Raw genomic sequence first — 19,729 nt, 5'->3', positions numbered from 1 at the left:
ATCCCCCCACGTTTCCTCTTGGCCTGTGTCATCTCTCCTGCCCACACTTGCCTCGCCACGTGCCGGCAGCCATGAGTCTCCTTTCTTTCAGTGTCACTAAACTATAATTTCTAGAATTTTAAGTAAATGGAAGCATACTGTTTGTATGCTTGTTGGTCCTACCTCTTTCCCTTGACTTAGTGATGATGAGGTCTATCCATGTTGTACTGTGTATCAGCAGGTCTTTCTTTTATACTTTGAGAAACATTCCATTACATTGATGCACCGTAATTTGTTGATCTGTGTATCTGCTGGTGGACATTTACACTGTTTTCACTCTTGGGCCATTACAGCTAAAGCCTAAGATAAAGGCTCTAAAGCCATAGATAAAGTCTGTGAACGTCGGTGTCCAGGTCTTTGTATAGACGTCTGCATTCTGTTCCCTGTAAGGGATAAAGACCTGTAAGTCCCATGCCTAGATCACGTGGGAGGTGTACGGTCACCTCTTTGAGAAACTGCCGTACTGCTCTCCGAAGTGGTGGTGCTGTTTCACACCCACGGGCGTGTGTGAGGCCTCGAGGTCCTCCAGATTCTCGTCAAAACGCATCATGGTCTGTCTTTATGTTGTCACAGTTCCAGAAGGTGTGTGCAGGGCAGTCGCTGTGGCTTCCGTCTGCATTGCCCTGGAGACTCCTGTTGGAAACCTTTTCGCCTCTGTTTTGTTGTGTACTTTGGTGTCTGTTCATATCTTTAACCTATTTTTTAACTGGATTGATTATTTTCTTGAGTTTTGAGAATCTTTTGTTCATATTGGATACAAGTGCTTTGACAGGTAGACGGTTTGCGAATATTTTCTCCCAATGTGCGGCTTTTCTTTTCATTATTTTAATAGTTTCTTCAAAAGAACAGGTGGTTTTAATCTCAGTGAAATTCAGTTTATTTATCTGTTCTTTTATGGATTGTGCTTTCAGTGTCATAGCTAAGAAATCTTTCCCGACCTCAAGACACAAAGGTTTTCTCCTATTTTCTTTTGAAAGTTTTATAGTTTTTAATTTTGTGTATGCTGTGAAGTATGAATTGAAATGTTTTCTCTTTATTTCATAAAATTGCCTTCTTTATCTTTTAATACATATGCAGTCTTTAGTGATCTTCATAACCTTTCATTCATAATATTGTTCATTTGTGTTTCTTTTTCCAGATCAGTCTGGCTACATTTTAATCAGTTTTATTCATCTTCTCAGAGAGCCAGATTTTGGTTACACTGATTTTTGTCTAATGTTTTCTGTTCCTGTTTTATTGATTTCTGTTCTGATTATTTTTTTTCTCCCTCTCACTTTACGTTTAATTTACTGTTCTTTTTCTCATTCATTAAGGTGAAAGCTGATTCCCTTGATTTGAAATCTGTATGTTTAAAATTCTTCTATATAAGTGTTTGATTTTATAAAACTTACCTCAAGTTCTTTGTTGATTTAGTTGCTCAGTCGTGTCTGACTCTCTGCAGCCCCGTGGACTGCAGCACAGCAGGCCTCCCTGTCCTTCACCATCTCCTGGGGCTTGCTCAAACTCACGTCCATTGAGTCGCTGGTGCCATCCAACCATCTCGTTATCTGGCATCCCCTCCTCCTGCCCTCATTCTTTCCAGCATCAGGGTCTTTCCAATGAGTCAGCTGTTCGCATCAGGTGGCCTGAGGATTGAACTTCAGCTTCAGCATCAGTCCTTAGAAGCATCTTTTTAATTTTGATATGTTTTATGTTCGTTTTCATTAAGTTCAAAATGTTTTCTAACTTCTGATTTTATTTCTTTTTTTGACCCATACGTTTGCTAGAAGAATGTTATGTAGTTTTCAGTTATTTGGGGGTTTCATAGAAATCTTTCTTGTATAGGATTTAAATTTAATTGCACTGTGATCAGCGAGTATGCATTGCATGACTTGAATCCTTCTGAAATGTTTGAGAATTGTTCTCTGTTCCCAAATAAGTCTGTTTTCGCTAAGTATTCTACCTTGAAGGTAGCATGTTTCTGCTGTGGTTGGATGGAATGCTCCGTAAGTGTCAGTTAGGCCATATTAGCTCTGTAAGGTTTTAATTTTAGCTGAATTTGAAAAGGTTTTGGCCGCTGTTTCTCCCAACGTCCTCCCACCCACCTCTCTGGAGTCCTCCTTCAGGGGCTGCCGGCACCCGTGCACTGGTCACTCCCGCCCTCCTTCCCTTTTATTATTCTGGTTCCCTCCCTGTGCTTTGTTTCGGTTAGCTTCCATGTTCACTCATCTTCTCTTTCGTAGTGTATAACTTGCCTTTAGTCTCATCCACTATATTTTTCGAACATTGTAGTTTTTCTGTAAAGCTATAGGAATTCTCTCTCTAGAATTTCGGCATGTGGAGGTAGTTCTCAGCATCACCACAAGCCCCTTTCTCTGTTCCCTATGTGTCTTCTGACCCCAGCTCTCTTCCAGGAGTCAGCAGCCACCTTTCTCTCCCTTTCCCAGCTTCTCCTTGTCTCTTATTCTGGAACGTCCTCATCCTGCCTTCTCCAGTCCTCTCACCCTTCAGCTGACTTGACGTCACTGTCTTAGACCCTACTTCCTAGGTGAGGTTTATTTTTCCCTGTTGCACAAACCCTTAATATCCTATATTTCTCCTTTGCTCATTTCATTGAATGCTCACCGATAGCAGTGTCTTAGTTCACAGTCTTTCCCTGCTAGACTGGAAGCCCCCGTAGCCCAGGAGTTGGCTGTGACTCACCCCGTGGTGACTCCTCGGCCTCTGTGCAGGAGCCTGCCCAGAATGGGTGTTAACGCATCAGTGGGACACGAGCAGGTGACTGTGCTGACCAGGCACATGGGGACGGGCACTGGGGTCCTCAGAGAAGCTTCGTGTGAGGGGGAGAGATGGTCAGGGAGGCCGGATGGACAGCTAGAAATAGATGGGTATCTTAAAAGTAGCACACACCCAGGCAACATGCTTTTACGCCCTGTCAATAGAGTGTTTTATAATCAGTAAAATAGTTCTACGTGTGATTTTATCTCGAAGAAGACTTTAACCCTATCTTTAGAAATCGTTTGCCCCTCCTGTCATCTTCCTCTTGAAAGAAAATTCTAATGGAGGTTTAGTTTTTTCATGGAAAGTATGATGGTAAGGAGGAAAAGATAATTTATAAATATCAAATGCAAATATGTCTTTTACAAATACATGTACAATGTATATACATACGGTTAACATACAACATGTATGTAAAGAACCTGCCTGCCAGTGCAGGAGACGCAGGCTTGTTCCCTGGGTTGGAAAGATGCCCTGGAGGAGGAAATGGCAACTGAGTCCAGTGTTCTTGCCTGGAGAATCCCCGCGGACAGAGGAGCCTGGCGGGCTACAGCCCATGGGGTCGCAGAGAGTCAGCAGCTTAGCGACTAAGCAACAACATGTGTACACACGTGCACACACACACACACACGTATATAATACCTCTTTAACAGTCTTAGTGACGGTCTTACAGAATGATGTGCCCTTTATCTTTCTTCCCACTTTGGAAGCAGGGACAGGGTCTTGATCAGTTTTGTATTTCTAGCACCAAGCTCACATCTTGGCATACAGTGTTAAGTAAATGCTTGATGGACATTTTAGTTTTCAAATGTTGTAAAAGTTATTTGTTATGCAAATATTAATGTTATATAAAGATAAATTATAGTAAGGGTCTAGGTAATTAATATTTAACAATGATTTAGTTAAATATATGTGTTATATGTATACACACACACACACACAGATTTAATGTAATGGAACAACTTTGACTTTGAAGTCAGATAGGCTGGTTAACTTCTCATTTTGCCATTTAGGATAAACTTGGGTAGACACTTAACTCTTCTAAATTTCATTGTTTTATTTTGCAAAAAAATAATTTTTTATAGTTACATAATGAAATGAAATAGTGTATGCTGCTACTGCTAAGTCGCTTCAGTCGTGTCCGACTCTGTGCGACCCCATAGACGGCAGCCCACCAGGCTCCCTCGTCACTGGGATTCTCCAGGCAAGAACACTGGAGTGGGGTGCCATTTCCTTCTCCAACGCATTAAAGTGAAAAGTGAAAGTAAAGTCACCCAGTCGAGTCCGACTCTTAGTGATCCCATGAACTGCAGCCTACCAGGCTCCTCCACGCATGGGATTTTCCAGGCGAGAGTACTGGAGTGGGCTGTCATTGCCTTCTCCAAAAAATAATAATGTATGAACTACTCTAAATGTAATGAGTATAGAAATCACTCAGTGTTCACTCTTCCCTCATTTGCGAAACCATAGAAAATATGGTCACGTAATAACATTGTTAGAGCCTGCAGCAACATCGTTCAGTAAAGTGCTAGAAAACGTCTACTGTGGCTTTGAAATCATTTCACATAATCTAGAAATCATTTAAGATAAGCAGAAAATTTTCTCTCAGTGATAAATGTTACGCTTATATTTGGTAAATAAAGAGGAATTTGCCTCCTTAAAATTTTGTCTGCTTGTGCACAGCGATGAATGTAAGTGAGAATATTTTCCAGCTACTTTGAAATATTGAACTGCCCAGGGACAAGGCAGGGATGGTGTTTTGAGGGAAATAAATATTTCAGCCTCACATTTCAGCCTTTCTTCTCTTTTCCTTTGATCTGGCTTTGGTTTACTTATCATTCTGCTTGAATGAGTTCACACTGCCTTTTTCCTCTCCATAGTAACAAGAAGTGGTCCTGCACCTACCTCACAGGGTTTAGGCTTTGTCATTTCATAGGAGGAACATGTGTTTCCTTGTTATTTACTGATACATTACTGCCTATAAAATAGGGTGAATTGATGGGCACGTATGTAGCTTTGCATATATTATGCATAATTTATATGTAGAAGTTCTAATCAGTACTTCCTTACATACAGGAAACATGAAAGGAGGCAACATTAGATTTGAGATTTATTTGAAGTTTAAAGTGAAAGATTTTAGAGGGATTTTTCTTCACTGTACACTGAAGCTGTTCTATTCTCAAGGATCATTTTCCCAGGGTTTTCTTATTTTACCATAAAAATTTCAGTCATTTTTTTATTTGCCGAGGTGTGAGTGTCCATCTCTTGCAACCCTAAGGACTGTAGCCCACCAGGCTTCTCTGTACCTAAGATTCTCCAGGCGAAAACACTGGAGTGAGTTGCCGTGCCTCCTCCAGGGGATCTTCCTGACCCAGGGACTGGACTCGAGTCTCCGGCACCTCCTGCGTCCGCCAGTGCCTTCTGCACCACTGCGCCACCTGGGAAGCTAATAGTTTATATGAGATGCTATAGTAGCAGCATATAAAAAGTGCTAACAAGGATGAAAGTAAGAAGCAGCTAGCAATTCTATCTCGGAGAAGGCGATGGCACCCCACTCCAGTACTCTTGCCTGGAAAATCCCATGGACAGAGGAGCCCGGTAGGCTGTGGTCCATGGGGTCGTGAAGAGGAGGACACTGAGCGACTTCCCTTTCACTTTTCACTTTCATGCATTGGAGAAGGAAATGGCCACCCCCTCCAGCGTTCTTGCCTGGGGAATCCCAGGGACAGGGGAGCCTGGTGGGCTGCCGTCTGTGGGGTCACACAGAGTTGGACACGACTGAAGTGACTTAGCAGCAGCAGCAGCAATTCTATCTGAAGAGTTAACAGCTGAGCCCCTAAAGAATGACTGGTTATCTACCAGTCAGTCAAAACAACCAAGAAGAGATGGCCAGGTAAGCTCCTGTAAAACTGATCCCCACAGGTATAAACTCTGTTCAGACGTAACATTCAGACCCAGAGGGTGGATCTGCAGAAGGAGATGTGGAGGCAGGGCACACCTGGGAGAAGGGCAGGCGGACTGCCCGCTTGCACAGCAGTGCCAGCTTCGATGCCACGTGGGGCAGCTGGAACTCGGGTACACACTCGTTGCCTTGGTGCTTGAAGAGCCAGGTGAGGGAACGGGCCGTTGCAGCCACGGGCGAAGCAAGATGGAGACGCCAAGAGACAAGGGAGCCTGCCTCCTTGGTGCGTATTCTTGGTGCATGTTTCTGCCCGACCCTCAAGACTCCAAAGCCCAAGTCAGGCTAACGGAGTGGATTTATAGATGAGCTTCTGCTCCTTACATGGGAGACAAGGTTTGTAGTTTGAATTCAGCCACGCTATAAACAAATAATGAAAATGATCATTCAGTGCTGTTCAGAGGGAAGAGTAGACTCCAGAGGGTCCGCTCGGCATCACTCTTAAAGACAGAAGCTAAAATGACTCGACACACAAAGAATCAGGATAACACGTGACCTGATTACTTTCAATTAGGATGCTGCTGCTGCTAAGTCGCTTCAGTCGTGTCTGACTGTTTGCGACCCCCTAGACGGCAGCCCACCAGGTTCTGCCATCCCTGGGATTCTCCAGGCAAGAACACTGGAGTGGGTTGCCATTTCCTTCTCCTCAACAGAAAATGTAAGCAACAGAGACTACCCCAGGATAAATTAGAAACTAGAATCAGTGGATCAAAACTTAAAGTAGCTATGCACAGGAGCTTCAAGAAAAATTGGTAGTAATGAATGAAAAGCTAAGAACTTTCAACAGGAAAACACTGGAAAATACAACATTTGAGGTTTAAAACGCAGCCTGAATATAACACCAGAATGAAGATTACAAAAAGAACGTGAAGATAAGTCAAGAGAAATAAGTCAATCTGAGGACAATGAGAAAATGTATTGAAAAAAATACAAGCTGCAGACACTTGCAGGGTAATACCGATATATAAAGTCTATTTCATTTGAGTCACAGAAGCAGAGGGAAGAGAGTAATAATGCAGAAAAATATTTGAAAAAATCATGGCCCCAAATTTTCCAGTTTCATGGAAGACAAAGTTATGCTAATTGAAGAAGCTCAGTAAAATCCAAGCAGGGTAAATGGAAAACAAAATAATGCTTGTCACCCTCTGTCTTGTGAGTACAGCTGTCCTGGACGTGGTTTAATGGCTCCTCATGGGGACTTTACTTTGCAGTTCCTGTCCATTCATGCGTGTTTTGGCTAATTATACATCTTGTCTGGAGAAATAACCTATGAGGATTCTTCACCTATTTTTATTTACTTGTTATTTTGTATTATTTTTTACTGAAGTGTGTTGCATTAGCTTCTGGTGCACCTCAAAGTGATTGTTACAAATATAGACATGCGAGTCCTCCGACTTCCTTCTTTTTCAGAATAGTTTTGCCTGTTCTGAGTCCTTTGTATTTCCATATGAATTTTAGGATCAACTTATTAATTTCAGCAAGACATCATCTGGGATTCTGACAGGGGTTGGGTTGAATCTGCAGATCAGTTTGAGGTGTATTGCCAGCTTTTCAATATTAAGACCACCGTTAATTTCCAAGTCGCTGGTGTTTGTGTCTAACCCTTGAGTGTCAAACGTTTAGAAGTGTGCACAGCATTTATCATCTTTAACAAGAATTTAGCAGAGACCATTGGTCTTAGTCACGTGAAGAAGAGGCAAAAGAAGTCTATTTATTGCTCATGGTTAGTGAAAGGTATTATTTTGAGTGCCTTGAAAGTCATAGTTTCTGACTGACTCACTATCGGCAGCTTAAGTGCCAACAGCAGCCCTGAGCATAGAGGATATGGCTGCTTGAAGTCTTGTTTTTCACCCTCGCTGGGGAGGGAGCGGAGGCTCCCCTACGGTTTCCAGGCCTGTTGGAAGTGTTTAGTTCTGTTTTGCTTTCCTTGGGGCCTCCGGTGGAGAGGCCAGGCTGGCAGCAGATGAAGCCTACTGTAATGTGAAGCCTGCGAATGTATGTTGGGTCTCTGCCATCATTATCAAAAGTGCTGGTGCAGAAATGTGCAAAGGGAAGATTTTCAAATCAAGGTTGGCCTGAACATATAAATGTTAGCTTTCAAAGCTCAAGAAAGAGTAAATTGTAGTCCATTAGTCTCCTACATTTTATTGCCTGTTTGGAATAATCATGGTCTTCAGAACATCCTTTAATCTGAACTGGCTTGTGGTTGTATAAGAATGCAGCTTCTTTCTTCTTTATGCTTTATATACTCAGACGAGGAAAATTTACCGCATTTTATAAATAAATCAGTTAAAAAGGAAATTTTCTTCCCACCTTTTTATCTTCACGGAGGCACATCTTTAAGGCATTTGAGTGATGCGTTTACACTCAGCTCCACAGCTAGTTCCACTGAAAAAAATGATCTTCAAAGTCACTTTTTTTTTGCTTCTTACAGGGCACATTATTTGGAATCATGGTAAAAGGAAATACTGTTCTTATATTATTGAGGAGCAGACCCTTCTCTTTTTCAAGTGCTGAAAAATTTCACTTCTATTTCATTACTTTGATGGAAATTAAAATGATACCTCATTAAAATGAATATCATCTTTTTATTTAAATAAGACAGATATCTTATGTTAAGACAAGATTTCAAAGTATGAATGGAGTTCAATGTGTTTGCATGGTTTCACTGGGCAGAAATATTGACTTATTGAGTGGTGCCTTCTGTGGTGTTTAACTTCACCACTAAATTAGCTTTGTAGGTGAGGTGGGACTAAAAATGAATTGAGAGGCTTCACTCATTTCCTTGACTCTTCTATTTAATATTAAATGGAAAGTAATATTTTAATATAAAACAACATTTGCTATCTATATATACTTTTTAACATGTAAAAAGACATTTATTATTAATGTTACAGTACAACAGTCTAGTCAAGCCTATGGTTTTTCCAGTGGTCATGTATGGATGTGAGAGTTGGACTATAAAGAAAGCTGAGCGCCAAAGAACTGATGCTTTTGACCTGTGGTGTTGGAGAAGACTCTTGAGAGTCCCTTGGACTGCAAGGAGATCCAACCAGTCAATCCTAAGGGAAATCAGTCCTGAATATTCATTGGAAGGACTGATGCTGAAGCTGAAAGCTGCAATACTTTGGCCACCTGATGTGAAGAACTGACTCACTGGAAAAGACCCTGATGCTGGGAAAGATTGAAGACAGGAGGAGAAGGGGGTGACAGAGGATGAGATGGCTGGATGGCATCACCGACTCTATGGACATGAGTTTGAGCAAGCTCCGGGAGCTGGTGAGGGACAGGGAAGCCTGGTGTGCTGCAGCCGATGGGGTCGCAAAGGGTCGGACGCGACTGGGCGACTGAACTGAACATGTCGGACTTCGCTGGTGGCTCAGTGGTGAGGAACCCACCTGCCAGTGCAGGAGGCGCTCAGGAAACACAGCTTCAGTCCCTGCGCTGGGGACACCCCTTGGAGGAGGCAATGGCAGCCCACTGCAGTATTTTGGCCTGGGAAGTCCCATGGACAGAGGAGCCTGGTGTGCGACAGTCCACGGGGTCACAAAAGAGTCAGAAGTGACTTAGGGACGGGACGACGACAGTAACAAATAGCATGTTGGTGAAGGTGCCAGATTGCGTTTCCTCGAATGGCAAACGGGGTGCGGGATGTCGTGCCTATTTGATTCCTGGAAACCTCAACACCGCCTGTCTTTTGGAGGATTCAGTTTCTTACGACGTCTGTGATTCTGTCCACGAGGATTCCAGTGATGCTTCGTATTGAAGAACATTTCACTAGGTTGTTCTACCGTGGGTCCTGGCACTGAGTGTCCACTTTCTTCTTCTGATCTGGTTTTCAGCACAGCACCGTGTGTTTCTTCACTATCGTGCCTGGGATCTGGCCGAGGGATGGGGTTTGTGTGTTTATGCGGAGTGTCCACAGAAGGATGTACTGCCATCAGAGCCATCAGACGTCAGGCTCGAAGCGATCAGTCAGAAGCAGTGTGCCTTCCTGCACCAGGTTATGTTTAACAAATAGCATTTTTATTATGGTCTCAGTATATAACTGATCATGAATAAAACTTTGGACTTGATTTTTGTAGTCAATTATAAAGTAAATGAACTAAATTTGGTAGTTAAAAATGAGATAAAAGAGAGAAATTATTTGTCCTATTAAATTGAAAGTATTTATAGTAACAGTAGCTCAGGTGAGTTATTGGACAAAAAATGTAAAACAACTGACTTTCAGCATTTATAGAAAAAGTTGATATTTCAGCCACATATCATATATTTTTATAAAAATGTGTGAAAATTTTCTCCTGGCTAATTAATGGTGCATAATTTTAAGTTATATGGTTTTTAAATTTTTTAAGTTTTCAAAGTGAAGAGGAACTAAGAGCCTCTTGATGAAAGTGGAAGAGGAGAGTGAAAAAGCTGGCCTAAAACTCAACATTCAGAAAACTAAGATCATTGCATCTGGTCCCATCACTTCATGGCAAATAGATGGGGAAACAGTGGAAATAGGATCATGTTTTATTTTCTTGGGCTCCAAAATCAACGTGGATAGTGACTGCAGCCCACCCCAGTGCTCTCGCCGGGAGAATCCCGTGGACAGAGGAGCCTGGTGGGCTGCAGTCCGTGGGGTCGCTAAGAGTCGGACACGACTGAGCAACTTCACTTTCACTTTTCACTTTCATGCATTGGAGAAGGAAATGGCAGCCCACTCCAGTGTTCTTGCCTGGAGAATCCCGGGGACGGGGGAGCCTGGTGGCTGCCGTCTCTGGGGTTGCAGAGAGTCGGACACGACTGAAGCGGCTCAGCAGCACTGACTGCAGGCACAAAATTAAAAGATGCTCGCTCCTTGGAAGGACAGCTTAACAAACCCAGACAGCATATTAAAAGCAAAGACATCGCTTTGCCAACAAAGTGCATACAGTCAAAACTTTTGTTTTTCCAATAGTCATGTATGGATGTGAGAGTTGGACCATATGGAAGGCTGAGTGCCAAAGAATTGCTTTCAAACTGTGGTGCTGGAGAAGACTCTTGAGAGTTCCTTGGACTGCAAGGAGATCCAAGCAGTCCATCCTAAAGGAAATCAGTCCTGAATATTTATTGAAAGGACTGATACTAAAGCTCCAATACTTGGGCCACCTGATGCAAAGAGCTGACTTATTGGAAAGGACCCTGATGCTGGGAAAGATTGAAGGCGGGAGGAGAAGAGGACGACAGAGGATGAGATGGTTGGATGGCATCACCGAGTCATCAACAAACGAAAGTTTTCAAATATTGTCCACTATACTTCCTTTTCTATTATGAAACAGACTGAGCTTGCAAATGTGACCCTCTGAAAACGTGCAGTCTGTTGAGTGGTCCGCAAGTGTGGGGAGCATGGGGGCATGGCAGAGGAGTAGCTCCTGAGCATCCTGACCTCGTGACCTCGTAGGGACCCTCGCCGTCAGCTGCAGCCCCTGCCTCAGCACCCACCTCACAGTCGTCTGAATGGAGCCTCTGGGTGACCGCTGCCAGTCAGCCGGGCCCACCAGCCGCAGCAAAGTCTGTCCAGTGCTCGTGCAGCTCTCCGCCACAGTGACCACCTGCTTCCAGGCCATGGGACCCAGTAGGGGTGCTTCTATGAGGCACTTATCTCATTCTGGGGACACGTCCTGAGCATAGGAAGTGGCATCAGGGACACCTGGAAAGCCACAGAGAGCAGCCAGCACACGGGCCCCACAGGGGGTGCCGGGTGCAAGCCCCGCTTGGCCCATCAGTGACGTGGGGCTCGGGAACAGTCTCTCAGCCCCAGTTTCCGGTTCTGCAGAGTTAGGGGTGTGGAAATGGCCTTACACAAGCTGGACCTGAGAATGAAGGAGAGAAGACACGTTAAAATCGTTTACACAGCGCCTGGCACCCAGTCAGAGCTCAGCAGGGGCCAGTATTAACATCCACACGTTTATACCCTGCTAAGTCACTTCAGTCGTGTCCAACTCTGTGCGACCCCAGAGACAGCAGCCCCCCGGGCTCCCCCATCCCTGGGATTCTCCAGGCGAGAGCACTGGAGTGGGGTGCCGTTGCCTTCTCCAATGCATGAAAGTGAAAAGTGAAAGGGAAGTCGCTCAGTCGTGTCTGACTCTGTGCGACCCCATGGACTGCAGCCCCCCGGGCTCCCCCATCCCTGGGATTCTCCAGGCGAGAGCACTGGAGGGGGTGCCATTGCCTCTATACCCTCAACTCTTACTTTCTTCTGTCAGCATGCGGAGATTCCTCTTCTGTTGGTGGACCTTCTTGACTGTTTCATTTTATTTCAAGGTACAAAGAGACGTGATCGTTACGGTTCTCTTAGGCGAGTCCACTGTGGGCAGGAGGTTGTGTCAGGCCGGCACGGCGCTCCCTGCCCCGTCACCCTGCAGGTCAGCTTCTGCCGGATGTGTGTGTTAGAGGTGTTCCTGTGGTACCTTGTGCTTTTTCAATCGAGATGCTATTCACATAGTGCAAGATTTATCCTTTCACAGTCTACAGTTTAGCAGATTTTAGTCTATCCACAAAGACGTGCGGCATCGCCACTATCTAAGCCCAGTGTGTCTGTCGCCCCCAGCCCCCTGTGGTGAGCAGTCACTGCCCACCCCCCGTCCCCCAGCCCGTGCTGACCACTGACCTGCTTTCTCTGTGTCTGTGGGTTTCTGTTCTGGATGTTTCTCACAGACAGAATCATTTGACGCATAAGCTGGTGTCCTTGAGTCTGGCTGCTGTAACGGTGCCGTGCTTTCGAGATCTGTTGCAGGTGCGTCAGAGCTTCGTGCCTTTTTGAGGCTGAATACTGTTCCGCTGTGAGGATGGACCACGCCTCACTGCTCCGTCCGTCGGGTGATGGAGGTCCATGGTGATGAGTAGTCTTGTTCTAGGGAGGTTGTTCGAAGCCGGTGTGCCCTTATCAGAACGCACATTCTGTGCTCATATCCTTCTTTCCTGAGACAGGCCGTGTTCCTGTCATCTTTTGCATTCGGATACTTCAGATAGAAGTCTGGTCTGTACTTTAGAGAGGATGAAAGCTTGTTCTTGGACCAAACCCGGTTCTCTGGTTGTGCGTTAACTCTGCGGCCCGTGTGGCCTTCCCAGGGAGAAGGAGGAGCAGCTGACCCGGGTGAGCGAGGGGCAGAGGCTGCAGGCGCAGCAGGCGGACGCCGCGCTGGAGGAGTTCAAGCGGCAGGTGGAGCTGAACTCAGAGAAGGTCTACGCGGAGATGAAGGAGCAGGTGAGAGGCTGCCTCTGGGGCGGGGGCGTGCGGGCCTCCTGTGGGAAGCGGCGTGCTTACCAGCTCAGAAGGCCCTGCCAGGCTTAGGCCACCGTGTCGGGGTCGGGGCTTCAGGTGAGGGCCGGGGAGGACACCCCCCACCCGCAGAGCCCCGGAAGGACGGGCCGCTCCTCGTGGCTGAGACGAGCTCTGGAGGGGGGCTGAGCCGGCGGGGCCCCGCTGCCCTCCCCGCGGGGCGGCCTTCCTGGGCCGTGGGAGGGACCCTGCTCAGCTGCTCCTGGTGGTGTGGAGTGGGCAGAGCGTGGTGGGAGGCGCTGAGGGCCCTCCTCCCCCTCAGTGCCCCGATTCCTCTGGAAAGCAGTGCCAGAAACCATTCAAAGTCCTGTCCATAGACGCGGCCGTGGCCAGACTGCCAGGCTTTGGGACGCGGGTCAGCGTACAGATAAAACCCCATGACTGGTCGTTTTCTCCAGAGCAAGGCCTCAAGTTACCCTCGTCTGTGTCTGTTCACGTGCCATAGATAGTGTTGCATTGGTCAGTTACAGCAAATTATTTTAAGTGGCATTTCAGGAGGACAGAGGCTATCTCTGGTTCTTATGTAAGTGGTATATTGTATAGTTATGAGAAAAATTTAAAAATTTATAGAAGAATAAAGGAAAGAGAGACCTAGGAACCCATCATGAAGAATCAGCAATTGTCAACACCGTTTATTTAAATAAAATGTTACAGATGTAGTTTCATTTTACTTTGCATTTCAAGTCTAATCACGTTCTTCTCTCTTCTCCTGGTCTTTTCCGGAGAGCTCATACTATAATTAATGTTGTGTGTATCATTTCAGTGTATTTGTACTTTCATACGCACATGTAATGTCTGTAAGTACCACATGCATGTACATGTATACATATATGTATAATTTCTGTGCTTCCATTTTTGAAAAGTTAAAGACTACAGATTTTATGTCTCAGTCTTGTTTGCACTTTTACACTGATTTTTTTTTTAATTTTTACTTTATTTTACTTTACAATACTGTATTGGTTTTGCCATAAATTGACATGAATCCACCATGGGTGTACATGAGTTCCCAAACATGAACCCCCCTCCCACCTCCCACCCCATATCATCTCTCTGGATCATCCCCGTGCACCAGCCCCAAGCATCCTGTATCCTGCATCAAACATAGACTGGCAATTCATTTCTTACATGATAGTATACATGTTTCAATGCCATTCTCCCAAATCATCCCACCCTCTCCCTCTCCCACAGAGTCCAAAAGTCCGCTCTACACATCTGTGTCTATTTTGCTGTCTCGCATACAGGGTTATCATTACCATCTTCCTAAATTCCATATATATGTGCTAGTATACTGTACTGGTGTTTTTCTTTCTGGCTTACTTCACTCTGTATAATCGGTTCCAGTTTCATCCACCTCATTAGAACTGATTCAAATGTATTCTTTTTAATGGCTGAGTAATACTCCATTGTGTATATGTACCACAGCTTTCTTATCCATTCATCTGCTGATGGACACCTAGGTTGCTTCCATGTCCTGGCTATTATAAACAGTGCGCCGATGAACATTGGGGTACACGTGTCTCTTTCTATTCTGGTTTCCTCGGTGTGTATGCCCAGCAGTGGGATTGCTGGGTCATAAGGCAGTTCTATTTGCCATTTTTTAAGGAATCTCCACACTGTTCTCCATAGTGGCTGTACTAGTTTGCATTCCCACCGACAGTGTAAGAGGGTTCCCTTTTCTCCACATCCTCTCCAGCATTTGTTGCTTGCAGACTTTTGGATCGCAGCCATTCTGACTGGTGTGAAGTGGTACCTCATTGTGGTCTTGCTTTGCATTTCTCTAATAATGAGTGATGTTGAGCATCTTTTCATGTGTTTGTTAGCCACCCGTATGTCTTCTTTGGAGAAGTGTCTATTTACACTGAATTTTATATAGCTGTGGCCTATCTGTTGATTTAGTGCAATGCTTTTAACGTCATATGTGTTATATCATATAAATATACCATATTTTATTTATCAGCTCCCCTATTTGAGACCATTTAGCTGATTTCCAGTTTTTCTTAATTATTAAGAGTGTTACAATACTTGTTTGTGATTTCATTTTCAGCTGCCGCTTTCTTCCTCAGGAGGCCCGAGCACCCACAGGTGGTAGGAACTTCCCTGCGGAAGGTCATGGGCAGACCCTGTGGGGTTTACAGGCCTGGAACTGCGCTTCCTTATTATTTCCTTGATTTGGATTGTGTGGACCCGGGTCCTGAGAGCAAGGTTTGAGACCCCCACTCACTGCCCTGGGTGAAAGCCAGACTCCTGGCAGAGTTTGCGGCTGGAAGGAGGGCTGTTTGGTGCCCGCTCCTGGACGTGCGTCTCTTCCCAGCTCCCTGCTGTGATCAGAGGCCAGGCCCGGAGGAGCATATCTGCTCAGATGTGCAGTGGAGCTCGCAGGGAACTCTTTGATCAGCTTAACATTTAAAGGAATACAGAGAATATTGAAGGAGGGGGCCCCTGGCAAGAAGTTTTGAGTATACCCTGAAGAAGGCTAAAAAAGGGGCTTTTGAAAGTGCCAAGGCTGACAGTACAACTTTCCGATAAAAGCTGAAGCCACGGCAGGCACCTTTGGCTCAATAAATACACCTTTGGGGGTTGGTGATGCAATATTAACAAACTGCCCAATAATGGGTCAGGAGAAAAACAAGCAGACAATATGGGACTTGTGAAAACATTTTGTAGAACAAAAAAAAGGGCGTTTGTATCCAGCAGTCACAGAATAAAAGCACACTTTTGAAAACAGTCTACTGTAGAATTCAGGGGCTGGGGGCGGGGAACACCTCAGAGTAGGAGTGCCTTTAATGAGAATCCGTGAGCTGTATGAAAGCGCCACATGCGTCAAGGAAAATTAATGCAACTAAAGCTGGATACCTTTCGGGAAAGTACTGAACATCAAGAATAAAATGGACATCCAGTAAGTTTCTGGGCAGAATGAAACTGGAAAAGAAATCGGAGAAATAATGGAGTTTTGAAGGAGAAAGGCTGTGACCGATTTTATACATAACCAAGGAGCTTCTCACTTCCAAAATCGACAGAAAAACATTTTATTAGTAAGAGTTCACATAATGTATACTGATTGTTTCTTCTCTGGGAAAAAATTGTATCAATTCAGAGATCAAGAAGACACCCAGTACGTAGGGAGACCATCGTAGTAAAGGATGAGCCGAGAACAGTGGAATCAACAAAATAAAAGCAGAATTGACTGACTGTCACACCTCTGGTTGTGAGATAGAATGCTGACCTCGCTGCAGAAGGCGTCTAGAATAGAAAACACAAATTCAATAACAACAGATAATCTGGATCCTCAGGTCACATTAATAAAATTCATGAAGCTTGGATTGGGATGGGGGAGCACGGCGGCCACCACTCTACCACGAGAAGATGAGACGCAAAGGTTATTCGCGAGATGAGGGATGTAGGTTAGAACGCTCTTTAGATGCCGTAAACAGGCATCAACAAAATTAACAAGATGCTACATTCTCATAAAAATGTTGAGAAGATTAAAGCAAAACTTGAGATATTGCCAAAGGAACAGAGGTAGAAACAGCAAAATGTCCAAAGTAAGACAGAGCATGTAACTGTAGTAATAGACAGTGACAGGCTAAATGTTTCTAATAAAAAGGTATGATTAGCTGACGTAAATGAGTATATGCTATTTATAAAAGACAACTGAAAGTTACACAGAAGTTATATATAGAAAACATTTTATCACTTGTGTTCAGAATAAAAGAAAATGTAATACTGTCATAGAAATTAACACCAACACAAGCCAATGAACTGGACAAAGGAATGTACTTTTGCTTGAGAAAGACAAGAATCCTTACGAAAACATATAAGGAATACATGAAAAAATTGACATAGTCCTGGGGTGCTTTAATAAATTTTTCTCCATTCTTGACTGCTCAGGGGGGCAAAACCTAAACCAAAAGGAGATCTAAATAGCAGTTTATAAAACTGCCATATTTCTACTTCCCACTCTTTAAATATGACATATTAAATTCTTACTCTAATGGAGCAGTTACAGAACTCAGTAAACCAATAAATTTCTGAAACTCAACAGGACGTATTTTTACCACAATGCTTATTAGTAAAACCAGAAATTAAATTGCAGTCAAAATTGCTACATTCACCAAAAAGTTTTGTTTTTTGAAAAACACCGTTTAAAAAAAAGAGGACGTTAAGGCAAGACAGAGAACGGGAAAAGAAAGGACTCACGAACATTCCCAAGAACTCATACCTAAAATAGAAATGCTAAGCACGGTAAGAAGACAAACAGCCCAGTTAAAACCAGCCAGAATGTCTGGACGCCTCAGAGGAGACTCACTAAGAAGCGCACAGAGATGTTCAGTGTTTCCACTCGTCAGGGAAACGCGAACCAGAAGCGCGCAGGATGCCACCGCGTGCCCCTGGGAGGGTTAGCCTTGTGAAGGTTAGCCGCGGGCGCCGACCCCGGTCAAGGTGAAGGTGGCTCGCGCGGCGCCGTCCCACTGCCGGCGCGAAATGCTCAACGCACACGGCCGTCGGCCGCTCGCCCCCTGGGTGCTTACCCGGGAGAACCGAAGTCGGATCCAGACGAAGACTCGTACACGGAAGGTGTCAGCAGCTTTACTCACAAAAGCCCCAAACTTGAACACCGACTGTCCCTCAAAAGCTGAAAGGACAGTCGAGACGCGGTGCACACAATGGAGCGTGACTCGGGGATACAAAGGGACGAACTGCTGACCCCTGCGGCCAAGGCTGCATCTCCAGCGTCCCGCCGGAGGGAGACGCTGGGAACGGCCTCTGCGCGCCGCCGGGGCGCCCCGGTGACGCCAGCGAGCTTGTTTCGGCAGAGCACCCGCCTGATTGGTTTCAGAGCAGAGGCCTCCTCTTCTGTGGGTGGGCTCCAGTGTCAGTCCGTCTCCATCCTTGGCTGTGCTGGGTCCGTTGTGCTGGGCCTCTCAGGAGCGTGTCTGGACTTGGTGGTGATTTAAACCCCTCCACCCAGTAACTCCAGGCACTCACAGAACACTCTTCAGGGTAGACTGTATGCTTGGCCATGAAACAGTTCTCAGTAAATCTTAAACGGACTCAGAAGATCTTAAAATCACACAAAATGTGTTCCTTGACCCCGATGATAATAAATTAGAAACAATAATAATAAATCTGGGAGAATACCGCATGCTTGGAAATTAAATAAGACACTTGTGAGTAACTCATGGAGTAAAGGAGATATTACTTAAAATTAGAAATTATTTTGAACTGAATTAAAGTGAAAATATGGCGTATCAAGTGTACAGAATCCAGCTAACAGGGTACTTAGAGAAGAGCTTGTAACACCTGTCTCCAAGAGGAACATTCTTAAATCAGTAACCTAGTTTCCGTCTCAAGAAACCAGACCAGGGAAAGCAGGCTTCTGCTCAGGGAAGCAGAATAAAGGAAATCATAGATATTTACATATGTATGTAGTATATATATTTATTTACGGAAAGCAAAGAAGTGGAAAACATTAAAATAGAGAAAGTCAATGAAGCCAAAAGTTGGTTCTTTGAAAAGATCGAACAACACTGACAAATTTAGCTTGACTGCTGAGGGTAAAATCCCACGGATGGAGGAGCCTGGTGGGCTGTGGTCCATGGGGTCGTGAAGAGTTGGACACGACTGAGCGACTTCCCTTTCACTTTTCACTTTCCTGCATTGGAGAAGGAAATGACAACCGACTCCAGTGTTCTTGCCTGGAGAATCCCAGGGACGGGGGAGCCTGGTGGGCTGCCGTCTCTGGGGTCGCACAGAGTCGGACACGACTGAAGCAACTTAGCAGCAGCAGCTGAGGGTAAAATACAAAAAGTGAGGAGAAACAAATTACCAAAGCTAGGGATGCACAAGGACAGGACACTGCTGTTGATCTTGTAGAAAACAAGATAATTATAAGGTGATACTTTAAAAACTTGGTGCCAACGAACAACAAAAACTCAGGTGAGACAGACGGATTCCTGGGAAGACGCAAGTTACCTAGACTGGCCACAGAAGAGATGGAAAGTCCAAATCGTCCTATGACGGGTAAGCATATTTAATTAGCAGTTAAAAATCTTTTTCAAGGAAAAGCCCGGTGGCTCCCCTGGTGCTGTGAGTGCTGTGTGCTCAGTGGTGTTCGACTCTTGCAGCCCAGCGAACTGTGGCCAGCCAGGCTCCTCTGTGCACGGAAAAACTAGAAAACTAGAAAATATATGTCAAAAACTCGAAAATATATGTCAAAAATAGATATATGTATAGTTGGACTATAAAGAAAGTTGAGTGCCGAAGAATTGATGCTTTTGAACTGTGGTGTTGGAGAAGACTCTTGAGAGTCTCTTGGACTGCAAGGAGAGCCAAGCAGTCCATCCTAAAGGAAACCAGTCCCGAATATTCATTGGAAGGACTGATGCTGAAGCTGAAGCTCTAATACTTTGGCCACCTGATCCAAAGAACCGACTCGTTGGAAAAGACCCTGATGCTAGGAAAGATTGAAGGCAGGAGGAGAAGGGGACGACAGAGGATGAGATGGTTGGATGGCGTCACTGACTCAATGGACGTGAGTTTGAGTAAGTTCCAGGAGTTGGTGATGGACAGGGAGGCCTGGCGTGCTGCGGTCCGTGGAGCTGCAAAGAGTCGGACACGACTGACCTGAACTGATGTCAAAAATGTCGGAGAGAATGTTAAAAAAAAAA

General features: G+C 44.9%; 1 protein-coding gene across 1 annotated transcript in view; it reads left to right on the top strand.

The window, feature by feature from the left end:
- The window catches only part of CEP112 (centrosomal protein 112), a 320,978-nt gene that overhangs the window by 120,528 nt on the left and 180,721 nt on the right, over positions 1 to 19,729 (top strand). Inside the window, exon 18 of the mRNA XM_052658249.1 lies at positions 12,851 to 12,986. Coding sequence (XP_052514209.1) covers positions 12,851 to 12,986 — 136 coding nt within the window. The remainder of the gene's footprint in view (positions 1 to 12,850; positions 12,987 to 19,729) is intronic.

Source organism: Budorcas taxicolor, chromosome 19 (genome assembly GCF_023091745.1).
Source record: "Budorcas taxicolor isolate Tak-1 chromosome 19, Takin1.1, whole genome shotgun sequence".
Classification (NCBI taxonomy): Eukaryota; Metazoa; Chordata; class Mammalia; order Artiodactyla; family Bovidae; genus Budorcas; species Budorcas taxicolor.
This window is presented reverse-complemented; position numbering and strand designations above follow the sequence as displayed.